The 13,024-nt window shown below is 58.6% G+C and overlaps 4 protein-coding genes across 4 annotated transcripts; 2 read left to right on the top strand and 2 right to left on the bottom strand.

Moving 5' to 3' along the window:
• Positions 1-1,507: 1,507 nt before the first annotated feature.
• Positions 1,508-1,909, top strand: EX895_000725 (uncharacterized protein; the record flags this gene model as incomplete). Its single annotated transcript, XM_029881326.1, has 2 exons — positions 1,508-1,533; positions 1,642-1,909. The coding sequence occupies 2 exons, from the start codon at positions 1,508-1,510 to the stop codon at positions 1,907-1,909; spliced, it is 294 nt and encodes a 97-aa protein (XP_029742712.1).
• Positions 1,910-2,088: 179 nt separating this feature from the next.
• EX895_000724 (uncharacterized protein) lies at positions 2,089-3,042 on the bottom strand (the record flags this gene model as incomplete). The annotated part of the gene is made up of 4 exons (XM_029881325.1): positions 2,089-2,168; positions 2,248-2,372; positions 2,460-2,621; positions 2,879-3,042. The coding sequence occupies 4 exons, from the start codon at positions 3,040-3,042 to the stop codon at positions 2,089-2,091; spliced, it is 531 nt and encodes a 176-aa protein (XP_029742711.1).
• Positions 3,043-3,705: 663 nt separating this feature from the next.
• On the top strand, positions 3,706-7,147 carry EX895_000723 (uncharacterized protein; the record flags this gene model as incomplete). The annotated part of the gene is made up of 2 exons (XM_029881324.1): positions 3,706-6,973; positions 7,128-7,147. 2 exons carry the CDS (start codon positions 3,706-3,708, stop codon positions 7,145-7,147), a joined length of 3,288 nt encoding a protein of 1,095 aa, XP_029742710.1.
• Positions 7,148-8,438: 1,291 nt separating this feature from the next.
• Positions 8,439-12,857, bottom strand: EX895_000722 (uncharacterized protein; the record flags this gene model as incomplete). Its single annotated transcript, XM_029881323.1, has 1 exon — positions 8,439-12,857. The coding sequence occupies one exon, from the start codon at positions 12,855-12,857 to the stop codon at positions 8,439-8,441; it is 4,419 nt and encodes a 1,472-aa protein (XP_029742709.1).
• Positions 12,858-13,024: the final 167 nt, after the last annotated feature.

Genomic DNA, 13,024 nt, shown 5'->3' with positions numbered 1-13,024 from the left:
TCTGGCTCGTCTGTCTGTCGGGCGAGGCCACGTCAGTAAGCTCGGTTGAGGCCTCCGAGGTGCTTCTGGAACAAGCTTACTGCATCGGGGAATCGGAGACAAAGTGCGTTGTGAAACGACGCAAAGCAAAGCGACATGAAAGCCCGATATCATCATTATGCGTCACCGTGTGCGGTGGGAAGCAACAACAGTATGGGCTGTCCCGATGCCAAATTCCAGCCGCGAGACGTCTTTCCAAAAATATCCAAACTGTCGCACTACCGGAAGCGACAGAATGGTGCGCACCCACATTGGAATTCTGACGTCACTGAGTGCACAGGTGGAGGCGCAAGACTGAAACGTGGGGAAAATGAGTTGGAGACGCACAACCAGCATTTACCGATCAACCGTGCGCATCGGTCACAACGAACTCTTCTGCTGCAGCTGGCCGTGACGCTGTGACGGTGTCGAGAAATCTATCTTGTTTTGTGGCTTGCAGACCAATACCTATCACACGCTGTTGCTACGAACCATCGCATCTTTGCGTACTGCGCGTGGCGTCGGCCTATGATGGCTCCGTGATGGCATCCCGCATGCCACTTTTTGCCACCGGGACCTGCTTCGGTTGTGCCGTTTCCGACAAGCTGGGAACTCGTCATGCCAAGCGGAAGCGAAGTTAGGGTCCACAACCTCCTGCTGTGTGTACCGGCCCGCCTTGCATCGCCGCGTGCCTCTTCGCAGGGGGAACGTAGCTATGACGTAGCGCGACTTGGCTGTGCCGTGGATGCCCGTTTCACTGCATGGGCGAGACCCTCTGAGCTATTTCCAGGCACTCTTCCACGCAAAAGCGGACAGACTCGTTCCGGCCCGGAGCTGTCACTGTTCGGCATCCGAAGTGGTGACGAAATGCAAAGGGACAGTCCGGACCAGATGCCGATGCAGAAGGAAGCACGGTGGCGACATGTCTGGCAGTGCTCGGAGTGCGAAAGGTAGACGTAGACGATGGTGTCGACGTGGCACGCTTTTCATCAAGGACCACGTTGGAAAAGGCATGCAGAGTGACGGTAGGAGTGTGATCTCGCGTTGTCCAGCGGAGCAGCATGGCCAGGACAGCCAGACGAGGCACAGTGGACAGCAAGAGAAAAAGCGGAGTTGCGAACTGTGAATGCAAGCTTACTGATGCTGCAGAGTCGATATGCTCGACAGGCTTGTTCCACGCTCTTGGTTTACCTCGCTCGTTCGCTGAAGTCATAGCCACCCATCTCGGCGCGGTAGGGTTTGCCCAAGGGACTAGCGAAAGACCCGACATTCCTTCGAGTGAACCCTAGGTGTCTCTCCTCCACAGCCCTCGACAGGGTCATGGGGCTCTCTGGGGGATTCACCGAGCTTTACCACCCGAAACGTGATCCTCGTCGAAAAGTATATATACCTCGAACCCGAACCGCTTTCAATCATCCACATTCCATCACACATCCACATCTACCTCTCTCACAAACTACAACACACTACCCAAACAAATCTATTCACAATGTCTGAGCCTTCCAAGATCAACGGGTAGGTTTCTACTTCTTTCACACGGCTTAGCCGCTGTCCATCCTACTCTCCATCTCTCGATCAACTTACTGACCTCCGCTTTCCGCTTGAATTCATCACTCGTCACAGTAACTACAACTCGGTCGCTGGTACCGTCAAGGAGACCATCGGTGACGCTCTCGGATCCGCCGAGTGGCAGAAGGCCGGCAAGGAGCAGCACGCCGAGGGCGAGAGCGAGATCAAGGCCGCCCAGGCCAAGGCTTACGCCGAGGGCACCAAGGACCAGGTCTCGGGCAAGATCGACAACGTTGTCGGCGCCGTCACTGGTGACAAGTCCAAGGAGATGTCCGGCAAGGCCCAGCAGGAGTCTGGCAAGGCCCAGAAGGAGCTCGCCTAATTGCGCAACCCCCTCTCGTGTGCTAACGGACTCTCTACATTCATCTTCTTGATGTAGCGTTATCAATAATATAATATACCAATTCACAACCACATTTCAGTTTGTTGTTCGAGTTGTCTTCGCATCACCGCCATCGTCTTGAAGTCTGTTCCGATAGATATGGGTTTCGGTACATCGTATCAGTATGTGTGGCGGTCGGCCAAAATGACGGCAGTCGCCGCTACTACGAGTGCACCGGTCAGGAAAGCGATCGTCGAGACTGTGGTTCTCGGGAGGTAAGACGATTGTCAGTGTCACGGGTCGAGATGTGGTCTGACGTCTTGATAGGAGCAACTCACTTCCGATTCTAGAGGGTATAAACTTGCCGCGGACTAGTGTTGCCTGTACAGCAAAGTAGCGATAGCATCCGAGCAAGAGCGCAATCACTCCGAGCAAGATGAACGAGCCGCCTAATGGCTTGCCACTGATGAAGGTGGGAACAAGTTGAAATCAAGGACGAGTCAGTCGTCCGTGTGGGAAGCGGAAGCATGCATGAAGGAAAGAGACTTACAGCTTGGCGATGCTTGCTAACCGCTCTGAGAGAAGGATGTGGGATGCATCTTGAGACCAATCTAGCACAGGATCTTGTTGAAAGTCGAGGTAGTTTGCACCCGGGTTCCTGCGGTCTGGTGTGCCGACAAGCGACGGAAGCTGGAATAGCTGTGTCACCGCGCTGTTGCGGAGACGGAAAGCAAAGTACAGATTAGCAAAGTCAATTGTCTGTTCTTATTCTTGTTGCTGTTGCTGCCGTTCCGCCGCTGTTGTAAGGCGTCGAGCAGCTCGATCCCGGGAAGCTAGTGTGTGTCTCTGCGGGACGAACATCCGCTCAACCTGTCCCAGTGACTCGGCCGTCATCCGTCCGGGCAAGGTCCGAACCAGAGCGGACGTATAACGTTCAAGCCTCGCTCTGCTGAACTTCGTCGAACTTACATGCCGATGCTGACCAGGCTGAGACTGGTGCGAAGCCATGCTAGGAAGGTCCTTTCGGAGGCAAGGTGATCACGGGCAACGCTGCCTTCATTCTGCAACTCGAGACTGAATGCTCCATGGATGCGGTTGAGAGTCGCCTTGACTGGGCGTAGCACTGCCGACATGCTGTGTGCTTCTACTGCCGGTGGTAGTGGTAGTAGTCGTGTACTTCGTCTATCCAAGAAGGAGATATCTATCTGCGAACCATGCCGTTGATGAGTGGTGGAAAGGGAAACGACACATGCAATCGCTATCTGGATAAAGACAGACACAGCATCTGTTTAACAGAGCTTCCGGCAATGCGCTTCAACGTTAGCGCCAAGCTTTAATTGGGGCATCCCTGCATGGTCCATCCGAAAGCACGCCAGAACAATTCACGAATCCGAGGTCTGTCTTGGCCCAGGCAGGACGAAGCGAAGAGTACAGCAGACCCTTGACAAAAAAAGAAAAGCCATTGTTAGAACGTGATGAGGAAGTTGCAGCAAGAAGAGGTCACGCCGCGTTTTCCAACGTCCAGCCTCCACAAGCTGACTTGAACCGTGCGTTGCCTGCCGTTGCGGCCGCTGCTTAGGGGTCCCAGCACAGCCGCGCCGCGAACGTGACTTGGACGCATTTGTGCCTGTCACACAGCACTCATCGTTGCAAAGCAGCAGACAATTTCAACCCCTCTTCGCGATCGCCCTCTCCCACTTCTGCAACATCATCGCACGGGATCATTTCACCTTGCCATTGTTCACAGCAGAAGTGAAGCTGTGGCAAAAGCGCTTCCAGAATATACGCGCACAACCATGCCGGCGTTTCCGTACCTCGCCAAGGCTACGATCAAGTACAAGAGTCCACACAAGCAAGACCTCACCTTTGCCAAAGGTGAGACCATCCGGGTCACGGGCGTAGCTCCGAAGACCGAGCAAGATGACGAAGATGATGACGACGACGATGATTGGCTAGTCGGAGAGACGCTCGACGGCACTAGAAGCGGAATCTTTCCTGGCAGCTTTGTCGAGCCATCTGACGAGGCCGAGCAAGCACCAACGCATGAGGCGGACGCCAAGATTGCTGAAGCCACGTCGGCTTCTACTGTTCCCGGCGCCATCCCTACCGAAGTGCCGGACCAGCTCAAGAGCTCTGTGGTCGAAGAGCCTCCCTCGCACCAAGCTGAAACTGTGCCCAAGGCAGCCCGAGAAGCTGCTCAGAAGGGCGAGACAGAGCAGGCTGGTTTCGGCGCTCCTTTGCCTCCCCGCCCACCTTCTCCCGACGAAGATGAAGATCAGGTTGCAGAACCAATTGCAACACAGGCCAGCTCTGCACAGACTGTAACCGGTGCAGAGACCGCATCCGATTCAACAGCAGGCGCCGGGGATGTCCCCAAGGCTGCTGCAGGAGGAGCAGCTGCTGCTGTAGGAATCGCGACTGGGGTTGCGGCAGCAGCTGTTATGAGCGATGCTCCCAAAGCGGATAAAGCCTCTTCCATCTCAACGTCGCCGGTCAAGTCTCCTCCTGCAGTGGCGACCAAACCTGCTGGAATGTCAAACTCCTTCCGCGATCGACTCGCCGCATTCAACAAGCCAGCGGACTCGGCTCCTCCACCGCTTCCCAAAGGTAAGCCTGGCGGATGGAAGAGACCCACACCCGCGTCGACCGAGGCAAAGCCCTTGATTCCGGGAGCACCAGCACCCGCTTCAAGCGCCGCTGCCTCCAAGCCAGCCGCGGCCCCTGCCACGCAGCCAACCGAGACCAGCGCGGCACCGACTTCCTCTGAAGCTTCGAGCGGTGGTGGTGGTGGTGGAGGAGCTTTCAGTGCTGCTGACGCGCAGACGAGCATCAAGATGAGCTTGAAGGAAAGAATGGCTGCTCTTCAACGTAATGAAGCTGCTGCTGCCGAGTCGGCTCCACAGCTCAAGCCCAAGCCCTCAGTACCCGGCAAGATTGGAGCCGATCGTCGCAATGTCGCTATGCAGGGCATGGGGCTCGCTCCAGGAGCTTCTGTGCCGGTGCGAAAGTCAAGCGTCGAGTCTGGCAGGAGCACGGACGAGCCTGTCGGCGAGAACCCTCCGACCCGAGAAGGTTCGGGAGCAGACACAACCGCCGTTCCTTCCGAGGAAGTGGGTCAAGATGCTTCTGCTTCTGCCACGAAAGACGCTGGTGCAGTTGAAGAGCGTCAAGAGCCGACGAAAGAGTCTGGCGAGCCCAAGGAGGAGCTTACAGAAGAGGAGCAAGAGGCCGAGCGACGTGCAGCCATTGCAAAACGTATGGCAGCGCTTGGAGCTCGTCGCATGGGTGGCGCACCTGTGCCCTTTGGAGCACCCGCGCCTCCCAACCGCACCAAGACGACTTCCAGCATCGGTTCCGCCGAGGGCACTACCTCTGAGCCAGGCATCGCTATTCCAACCGAGTCTCCAGCCCAAGCAAGCAGCCGAGAGGCCAGAGAGGAAGCCGCTCCGACCACGTCTGCCGCTGCAGCTGTCCCTGGCGAAGGCGAAAATGCTGATATTCAATCCCCGATCAGCGGGGAAGCTGACGAGGAGCCGAAAGTGCTCGCAGTGCCTAGGAGAACGGCTGCTCCGCGCAAGCGGAAGCCAGTGGCACAGACCGCCGCAGTTGCTGCCGGTGCTGCAGCTGTTGAAGGCGAAGATCTTGCCGGAGGCAACGATACCGCTCCACCTGCTGGTGCTGCTCCAACCGCCGATTCAGTGACAGATCACTCGGAAGTTGCTGCGGCTGACCCAGACGAGCCAGCTCGCGCCACCACCGAAGAGGCGGAGGCAGCTGAAGCGGGCCTTGATGATGAAGTCGGGCTCGACACGACTGCCACCCATTCTGCGGATGCCAGTCACACCCAGGCATCGGTGGATGTTGCCTTGCACCAGGATGCAACCGGTGAGCAGCTCGAGGACAGTGACCCGGAAATCGCAGAGACTCAGCGACAGCTCGAAGAGTACTTGCGAGGCGAGGGCTTTTATGAGGATCAGGTCGAGGCCCCAGCTGAACACGAGCCTGAAGCTGCGTCAGCCGACCCTGCGGCTCCTGCCTCCGAAGCTGAGCCTGAACCGGTTCCTGCCCAGGAAGCCGTGCCCCGCGAAGATGTCACATCTCCAAAACCACCCAGTCGCCCAGCAAGTACTCGCCCACCTGTCCCCAGGACAAGCCTTCCACCTCCCCCCCTCGCGGCTGGCCATGACGATCCTGTCGCGGCTCGTGTGCAGAGCCCATCGGTACCTGCCATTCCAACGTCCCTGTCGCGCCCTGCAAGCGTGCTTCCTCCAGTACCGACATCCGCTCTACCTGTGCCGGTGGAGACTGCTGACGAGGAGACCAATGATTCAGAGCCAGAGACACATGAAGTTCAGCAAGAGACAGGTCCTGTTCTGGCTGCCCCAAAGCCTCGTATGGCCGTCGCCACGGAAGATCCAGAGGACGAGGAGCTTTTAGCTGCTGCCGACACGCCAGCTACCACCGAAGAAGAGCACATAGAAGCATCCGGTGCAATTGCCGAGGAACTACCGGAAGAACAAGAGCTGACGGAAGAGGAGCAGGAGGCACAGCGACGTGCTAACCTTGCTCGTCGCATGGCTGCCCTGGGCGGTCAGCGAATCGGCGCCTTCCCCGGCATGGCTCCACCACCGATCATGGGCGCACCCATGCCTGCTAGAAAGGCACCTGTGCAGGCTGCTGAAGAGACCGAAGATGTGGGTAGGGAGGCTGAGGAGGGATTCGAACAAGAGAAGCCTCTGTCTCCCATTCGAGGACCACCACGAGGTGGAATGGCCATTCCTGGGCTTACTGCCGTTCCTGGAATGAATGCCGAGCAGGCTGAAGGCGACGCACTGGAGAGAGCCAAGTCGCCCGGTGCTGCCAGCGTCGATGCACCCGCACGTCTTGCAAGCCCGCCACCGGTGCCTACCAGTGTGCCGTCCAAGCCCACCTCTCCACCACCTCCTGCTCGACCGTTACCGACAGCAGGCAGCGGCGAGTCGACGCTTCCACCCACACTTCCACCTGGTCGACCATCAAGTACTGCGCCCATGCCTAATTTGGATGAAGCGATCCGCTCTACTAGTCCAGCCAACAGCAGTTTGGGTCGCCGTGGATCGATGAAGCCACCTGTGCCTCAAGGCTTCAGAGTGCACTCTCGCGAGAGCTCTGCGGTTGCAGAACAGGAAGCGGCCGAAGATCAAGGGCTGGCTACCAGCCCACCTCCGCTGCCTGTCAGTCCGCCGCCGCTTCCGGTGAGTCCACCCCCTCGCCCTTCGTCAAGGGCTCCTCCGCTGCCTGGACTTGCAAGTGTCCCTCCGCGTCGACAGGGATCATCTGCGTCGTACGCTTCGGTGGGAGAGTCAGTAGTACCCTCGTCTGCTACCGCTACACCTGCGGCCGAGCTGCCCTCCTCTGCGGTGCCGCCACCAAGAACAGAAGCCAGTCTGCCGCCTACGCCTGCTGCCTCAAGTGCACCCTCGAACATCAATGTTGGAGCCAGGCAGTCATCTCGCGACCTTGACCTGATGCCGAGTAGCCGATGGTGGAGGCACGGCGTCAACCCGTTGCGTCTGCCACCTACTGTTGCCGGTCGACCGGATGCGATCCTGTACGCCGACACATCGTCCAGCACCGATACGGGCGTAGTAGTGCACCGAGCCGACATCTACATGCTGTTCGAGGATTACTCGACTACGGTCATTTCGCTGTCGTTCCAGGAGGACGATCTCGAGGAGACGCACACGTCGCTGACGCAGCGTCACAATTTTGCACCTTCTAAACCGTCGAGCGGCGAGCTGAAGCAGTGGTCGTCGTCGATCGGGTCGGGGATCGCCAAGCTGGCTTCGGACGCAGCGAAGCAGTCGAGTGCGCCGGTGGGCGATGGCTCGGCGCGTGCGTTTGTGCAGCACATCCTGGCGTCGGTCCCGCATGCGCTACCCGCCGTTGGCACGTCTCTGGGTGCACTCCTGCTCACCCAGGTCGGCCCGACAGTCATGGACACGGGCGCAGACGAGATCCGACCGGGCGACCTCGTCTTTGCCAGCCAAGCCGACTTCAAGGGCAAAAAGGGCCTCGCCCCTTACCACACCATGCTCGGCGCCACCGAACCCACAACTGGCATCGTCGTCGACGTCGAAAGCAAGAAGAACAAGCTGAGATGCATCATCCAGTCCCCCTCGACCCGCAAGGGCCTACCCGAAGAACTGAGTCTCCGTCTGGACGACCTCAAGAGCGGCATCGTCAAAGCCTTCCGTGTCCCGCCCCGACACGGCTGGGTCGCCGACTGGTAAGCGTCCCGGCCGTCTGCAGTTGCAATCAAAATTAAGTAATCTCGTCATCTCGTCTTCGGTGAGTCTCGCTGCCGCTGGCTTGCTTCGGCTGTTCCGTGAGTTGGTCAAGCGTGTGCACGCATTGAGCTTCAGAGGGAACGTCGTTCGAAACAAGCACAGCAAGCACCAATTCGTGAGGGCGGAACGAAACAAGACACTGCATTCCACACGAAAAGAAGAAAGTACAAGATAGCTATAACATTAATTAGAAATACAAATCAAGGGTCGGAAACAGGTCCCGTGCCCGCACCCATCTGCGGCCCATTGCCAGGCTGCGAGGCGGTCCACGCATTCGCAAAGTCGGTAAAGTCATACAGCGGGGCACCGAGGAACGACTCGAGCCCGAATCCTGCACTCGGCGTGCCGACCGATACACCTGCGCCACCGCCTGTAGCTGTGGCGTTCTGCGATTCGGGCGTAGCGGCAGGGAACTGGTACGCATTCGCCGTATTGTTGACACTATTGCTGAGCTTTGAAGGCGGAGTCGATGAGGAGGCCAACGAGCTTGGGGTGGGGTAGCCGTGCGTCTTGGACTCCGTGGCAGTGTTGTTAAAGAAACCGTTGGGTCCGAGGAAAGGTGTCAGCCCGCTGTGAGCAGACTGCGGCGTTGGCGGGAGCGTCGATGGTCCTGCATACTGCTGGTTTTGTTGCTGCTTCTGTCCTCCCGACGGCGACAAAAACGCGGTGCTGCTGTTGTTCGCACCGACGACAGCACCGGGCTGCTGCTGTGGCTGCACCAGCACAGGCGCTGCTTGTGTCGGATTCGCCGCCGTGATACCGTTGGCACCTTGCGTGATGATCCAATTCCAGAACGAGTCCATGTCGGTCGTCGGATCCACACGTGCGCTTGCTGGTGAACTGGTTTGCGTCGTCGAAGCAGCCGCGTTGTCCTGGCTGACAAGCGCACTGGATCCAAACGAGTTGCTTGGCGCACTGGCTTGCAGATGCTGCTGCTGTCGGCGAATCGCCTCCTTGGTCAACAGCGGCTCACCAAAGCTCGACACGCTCGTGTTGTCGGTACCATCGCTGTGGCTGCTACCGCTGCCAAACGCTGAGCCGGAAGCCTTGTCGTCCAAGCCCGACACGTCCGATGACGCCGAGGCAGAGCGCTCCTCGTTGCCGGAAGAAAAGCTGATATCGGTCGAGCTGCCCGGCGAGCTGGTCACCTGCTCTAAGAAGGCAGCCAAATCGAACGACTGGCCGTCCGGAGATGTCAACTGGTTGTTGAGCGTAAGGTCGACACCGTTGGGAGGCAGCATGCGCTGCGATAAATCCGTGCTGTCAAAGTTGAACAGGTTGCTAGGGAAGGTCGAACCCTGCAACACTTGAGGGAACGACACGTCATCCGCGTTACCGCTGGATTGCATGGCAAACGGACTGGGTCCAGAAGCTGGCAGGGTGGTGTTGTTCATCCGGAACAACGATGCGTCGTCCTTGAGCGCGGTCACGCCATTGACCTCGAGCGAACTGTTGTTGTTGCTCTCGGCGCCAGACATGGACCGCACAGCGGCCAAGGTGGCCTGACGCTTGGAAGGGTCGTCAGTCGCAACGGGAGCGGCGCGAATATGACGCTGTGGACCAGGGCCGTCCTCTCGTGTCGCTTGCGCAACTCGCCGAGCGAGGCTGAGAAGATTCTTCTTGCGGCCGCCTGCAGCGACGGCAGTAGCCTCGTCGTCGCCGCCGTCCACGTCCATCTGGCGCTTTCGCTTCGGCTTGGCTGCGTCCTGTGTCGCACCAGCATCCTTGCGTGCAAGCGCCGCGTTGCCAGCCTGCCATCGCTCTTCCTCCTCTTCGAGGAGCGCTTCGATGACGCGGATGCACTTTTTGGCGGCGCAGTCGTTGCCGTCCACCTGCTTGAGCGCCCGGATCGCTTCGGTGATTTCGGATCGCACGGAAGTACGGTGGTCTGCAGTGGGCCGAGTGTGGAGCAAGTGAAGTGCGAGCACGATGGCAGCGGAGAAGCTCTGCATGAGGTTGACCCACAGGCGATCAATGACGGTACACCTGGATCGAATCTTCTTTTGCATATCGAGGATTGAGCGAGCCAAAAGCACACAGTTAGTGCGCGACTCTTTGCGGCTCGAAAGGTTGGGGCGATGGATGCGCAGCAGCTTGCTGAACACGGCCTGCTGCAACAACCAGCGCTGCACCTCGATGCAAGTGACGCGACCGATCTCGGATCCGACCTTGAAGAAGCTGGGTGCGTTTTCAAGAACGTTTCGGTACAAGAAATCGAGCCTCTGTGCCTCGACGCAGGTCAGACGACGGTCTCCGCCGTTGGTGGCAGTGTGAAGCTCGCGTCGGAAGCGAACATCGACGTCCTCCTTGACCACCATGCAGAAGTCGAGGTTCGACAAGACGTAGGACATTTCTGTAAACTCTTCGCGCGGTCGCGGTGGCGGAAGCGGAGTGACCATGAGGTCGTCATCGTTGTAGTTGCCCGGAAGAGGCGTGTTGAAGTGCTCAGCTCGGATGACATAGTCCTTGGCGCAGCCGGTACCAGCGGCGCTCCAGTCGCGGAAGACGAGCGCCCACCAGATTCGCTTGGCGATCTCCCTACGAATGGTCTTGGAAGAGGCCTCGTTGGGCTGAGGCTGCTTATCGAGATCGCCGAGGCGGTGCAAACCCATCTCCTGTGCATTGGTGATGGCAACGCGCTGAAGTGCAATGTTAGCGGCGCCGGTGTCGGATTCACCGCCACAGCTGGCACCAGAGACCGAGCTGAAGAGGCACAGTAGTACAATGGCCTGGATGACGCTCAAGCTGGTCGAGTTGAGGTAGTTGGCGACGACAAGGCACGACTTTGCTGCCGAATGCCAGGCATGGATCGTCTTGCCGTCAAAGAGGTGGTTCGCAGGCTGCCAGCCAGCCTTGGGCGTGCACGGATAGAAGCGGAGGCCTAGCGCGAGGACCATGAGGAACATACCGAGCCAGCCAGGGTCGACGTGGTTGACCACGCGAGCGCGCTTCTCTGCCGAATCGAGGGCATAAAAAGCTTCCATCTCGCGCTTGAGGCAGGGGACGTGAATGACATGGCCGCACAGGTAGCGCGCACGCGACTCGTAGACCTCGATGAGCTGGTAGGCCATCTGCTTGGAGGGAAGACTTTCGCAAACGGCGCGCAGGACAGCCTCTCGTTCTGTGCGGGGGCCAGAGACGAAGGTCTTGCCTTCATCTTTGGCTTTCTGCTGATCTTTTTGCAACAGAACTTCGGCAGCCGACCAGGCCCAACCCATACCCCAACCAAAGAGCGTCTCTGCACCGCTCTTGAGGCGGAAGAGGCCCTTGTTTTCGCAAGCAAGCTTGCATGGGACCGTGATAGGAGAAGGCTCCGTGGAAGCTGGCTCGTTCTTCTTGAGACATGCGTAGTTTTCGGTGTGGTCGTGCTTGTGCGGTGAGCCATCAGACGTGGGATTGTACGTATCGTCGCTCGTTCCGCGGCAGGCGCACGGAGGCTGGCCGTCGGCCCTGGCGTCCAGGTCGGGAGCAGCCGAGAGAGGCGGGAGAAGCATTCCTGCGGGTGCAGCCTGGCCCGAGGTCGGGAGCGAAACGACGCTGGCCGGAGTCTCCTCGGAAACCTGCGAAGGGCACGTCGAAGCAGCATCGTCGAGCGCCATGAGCCCAACTTCCTGGTCGCGTTGCAGACACCTTTCAAACTTGTCGCCAGTGGCAAGTGTTTGCGCTTCCATCTCCTTCTCCTTTTGCAAGCAGCGCTCAAACTTTTGGTCAGTGGCCATGTTGGTTGCACCTTGGAGCGTGGGGCATCCTCCTGAAGCACCGCTCCATCTGGGTTCGGATGAACCATCCATAGCGAGACGCTCGAGTACCGTTGCGGCGTCTTCGGTATCGCTATCCATCTCCTTTCTTGAGACAGGCATATCATCTGTACGGAGACGAGGGTTCGGGGAAACCTTTCGGTTGTCCGCGCGAGGGCTCGAAGGAGCGGTGTCGTCATCTTGGTCACTCTCATCTGTGTCCTCGGGTGGGCCAAGCGGCGATATGGAAGAGGTATGCGCGGAGCTGGAAGAGCGGTGACCGGCAAATTGGCTAGCAGGACTATTAGAGCCTGTGCGCGAGAGGCTGAGCTGGCCTGGGCCCGAACCGGACGAAGATCTATAGGCGTTCCAATTGGAGGAGCCGACGGGCGAGGGGGGCGCCAGTGCGTTTGCGCTAGAAAGAGGCATCTGACCTGCAAGTAAGGCCTCCACCTGCGCAAGGCGTGCTTTGATTGCTTCCACCTCGGCGGGAGGCGGGCTACCGGTGGACTGAGCGGCGTTGACCTGGTCTTTGGCGGTAGAGATGGCGGCGCTGAATTGAGTATAGGCAGCAGAGCCAGGCGAGAGAGGGTCGACATAGTTGTGCTGAGCATGACTGTGGGCGTGAGCGTGGTCGTGGATGATCTTGGGCTTCTGTTCGATTCGGCACTGATCCTGCTCGCCACGCTTGACGCACTGATTGCATGGCACCACACGATCGCATTTGATTTTCTTCTCTCTGCAGGAGACACATGACACGGCCTTGCGATTGCGGCGTTTCGGAGGTGGCCGTGCGCCTTCAGGTTGCTGTTGTTGCTCTTGGTGCTGAAGGCCAGGCAGCGTGAAGCCGTTGTTGGCCATGTCGACGTCGTGGCTGCTCATTTTACGCTGCGAGGTGGTGAGAAAGTGACAAGCAAATGGAATGGTAGACAGAAGCGGTTCAATCGAAGCTGAGCTGGTAGACGGACGGTGCGAAACGGCGAACTTGGGCGACTTGAAAATCGAAAGAAGAGACAGGAAGTGGGAGGCGAAACTGCTGGAGAATTGCA

Source organism: Sporisorium graminicola, chromosome SGRAM_1 (genome assembly GCF_005498985.1).
Source record: "Sporisorium graminicola strain CBS 10092 chromosome SGRAM_1, whole genome shotgun sequence".
Classification (NCBI taxonomy): Eukaryota; Fungi; Basidiomycota; class Ustilaginomycetes; order Ustilaginales; family Ustilaginaceae; genus Sporisorium; species Sporisorium graminicola.
The sequence above is the reverse complement of the archived record's forward strand: the minus strand, read 5'-3'. Positions and strand labels throughout refer to the sequence as shown.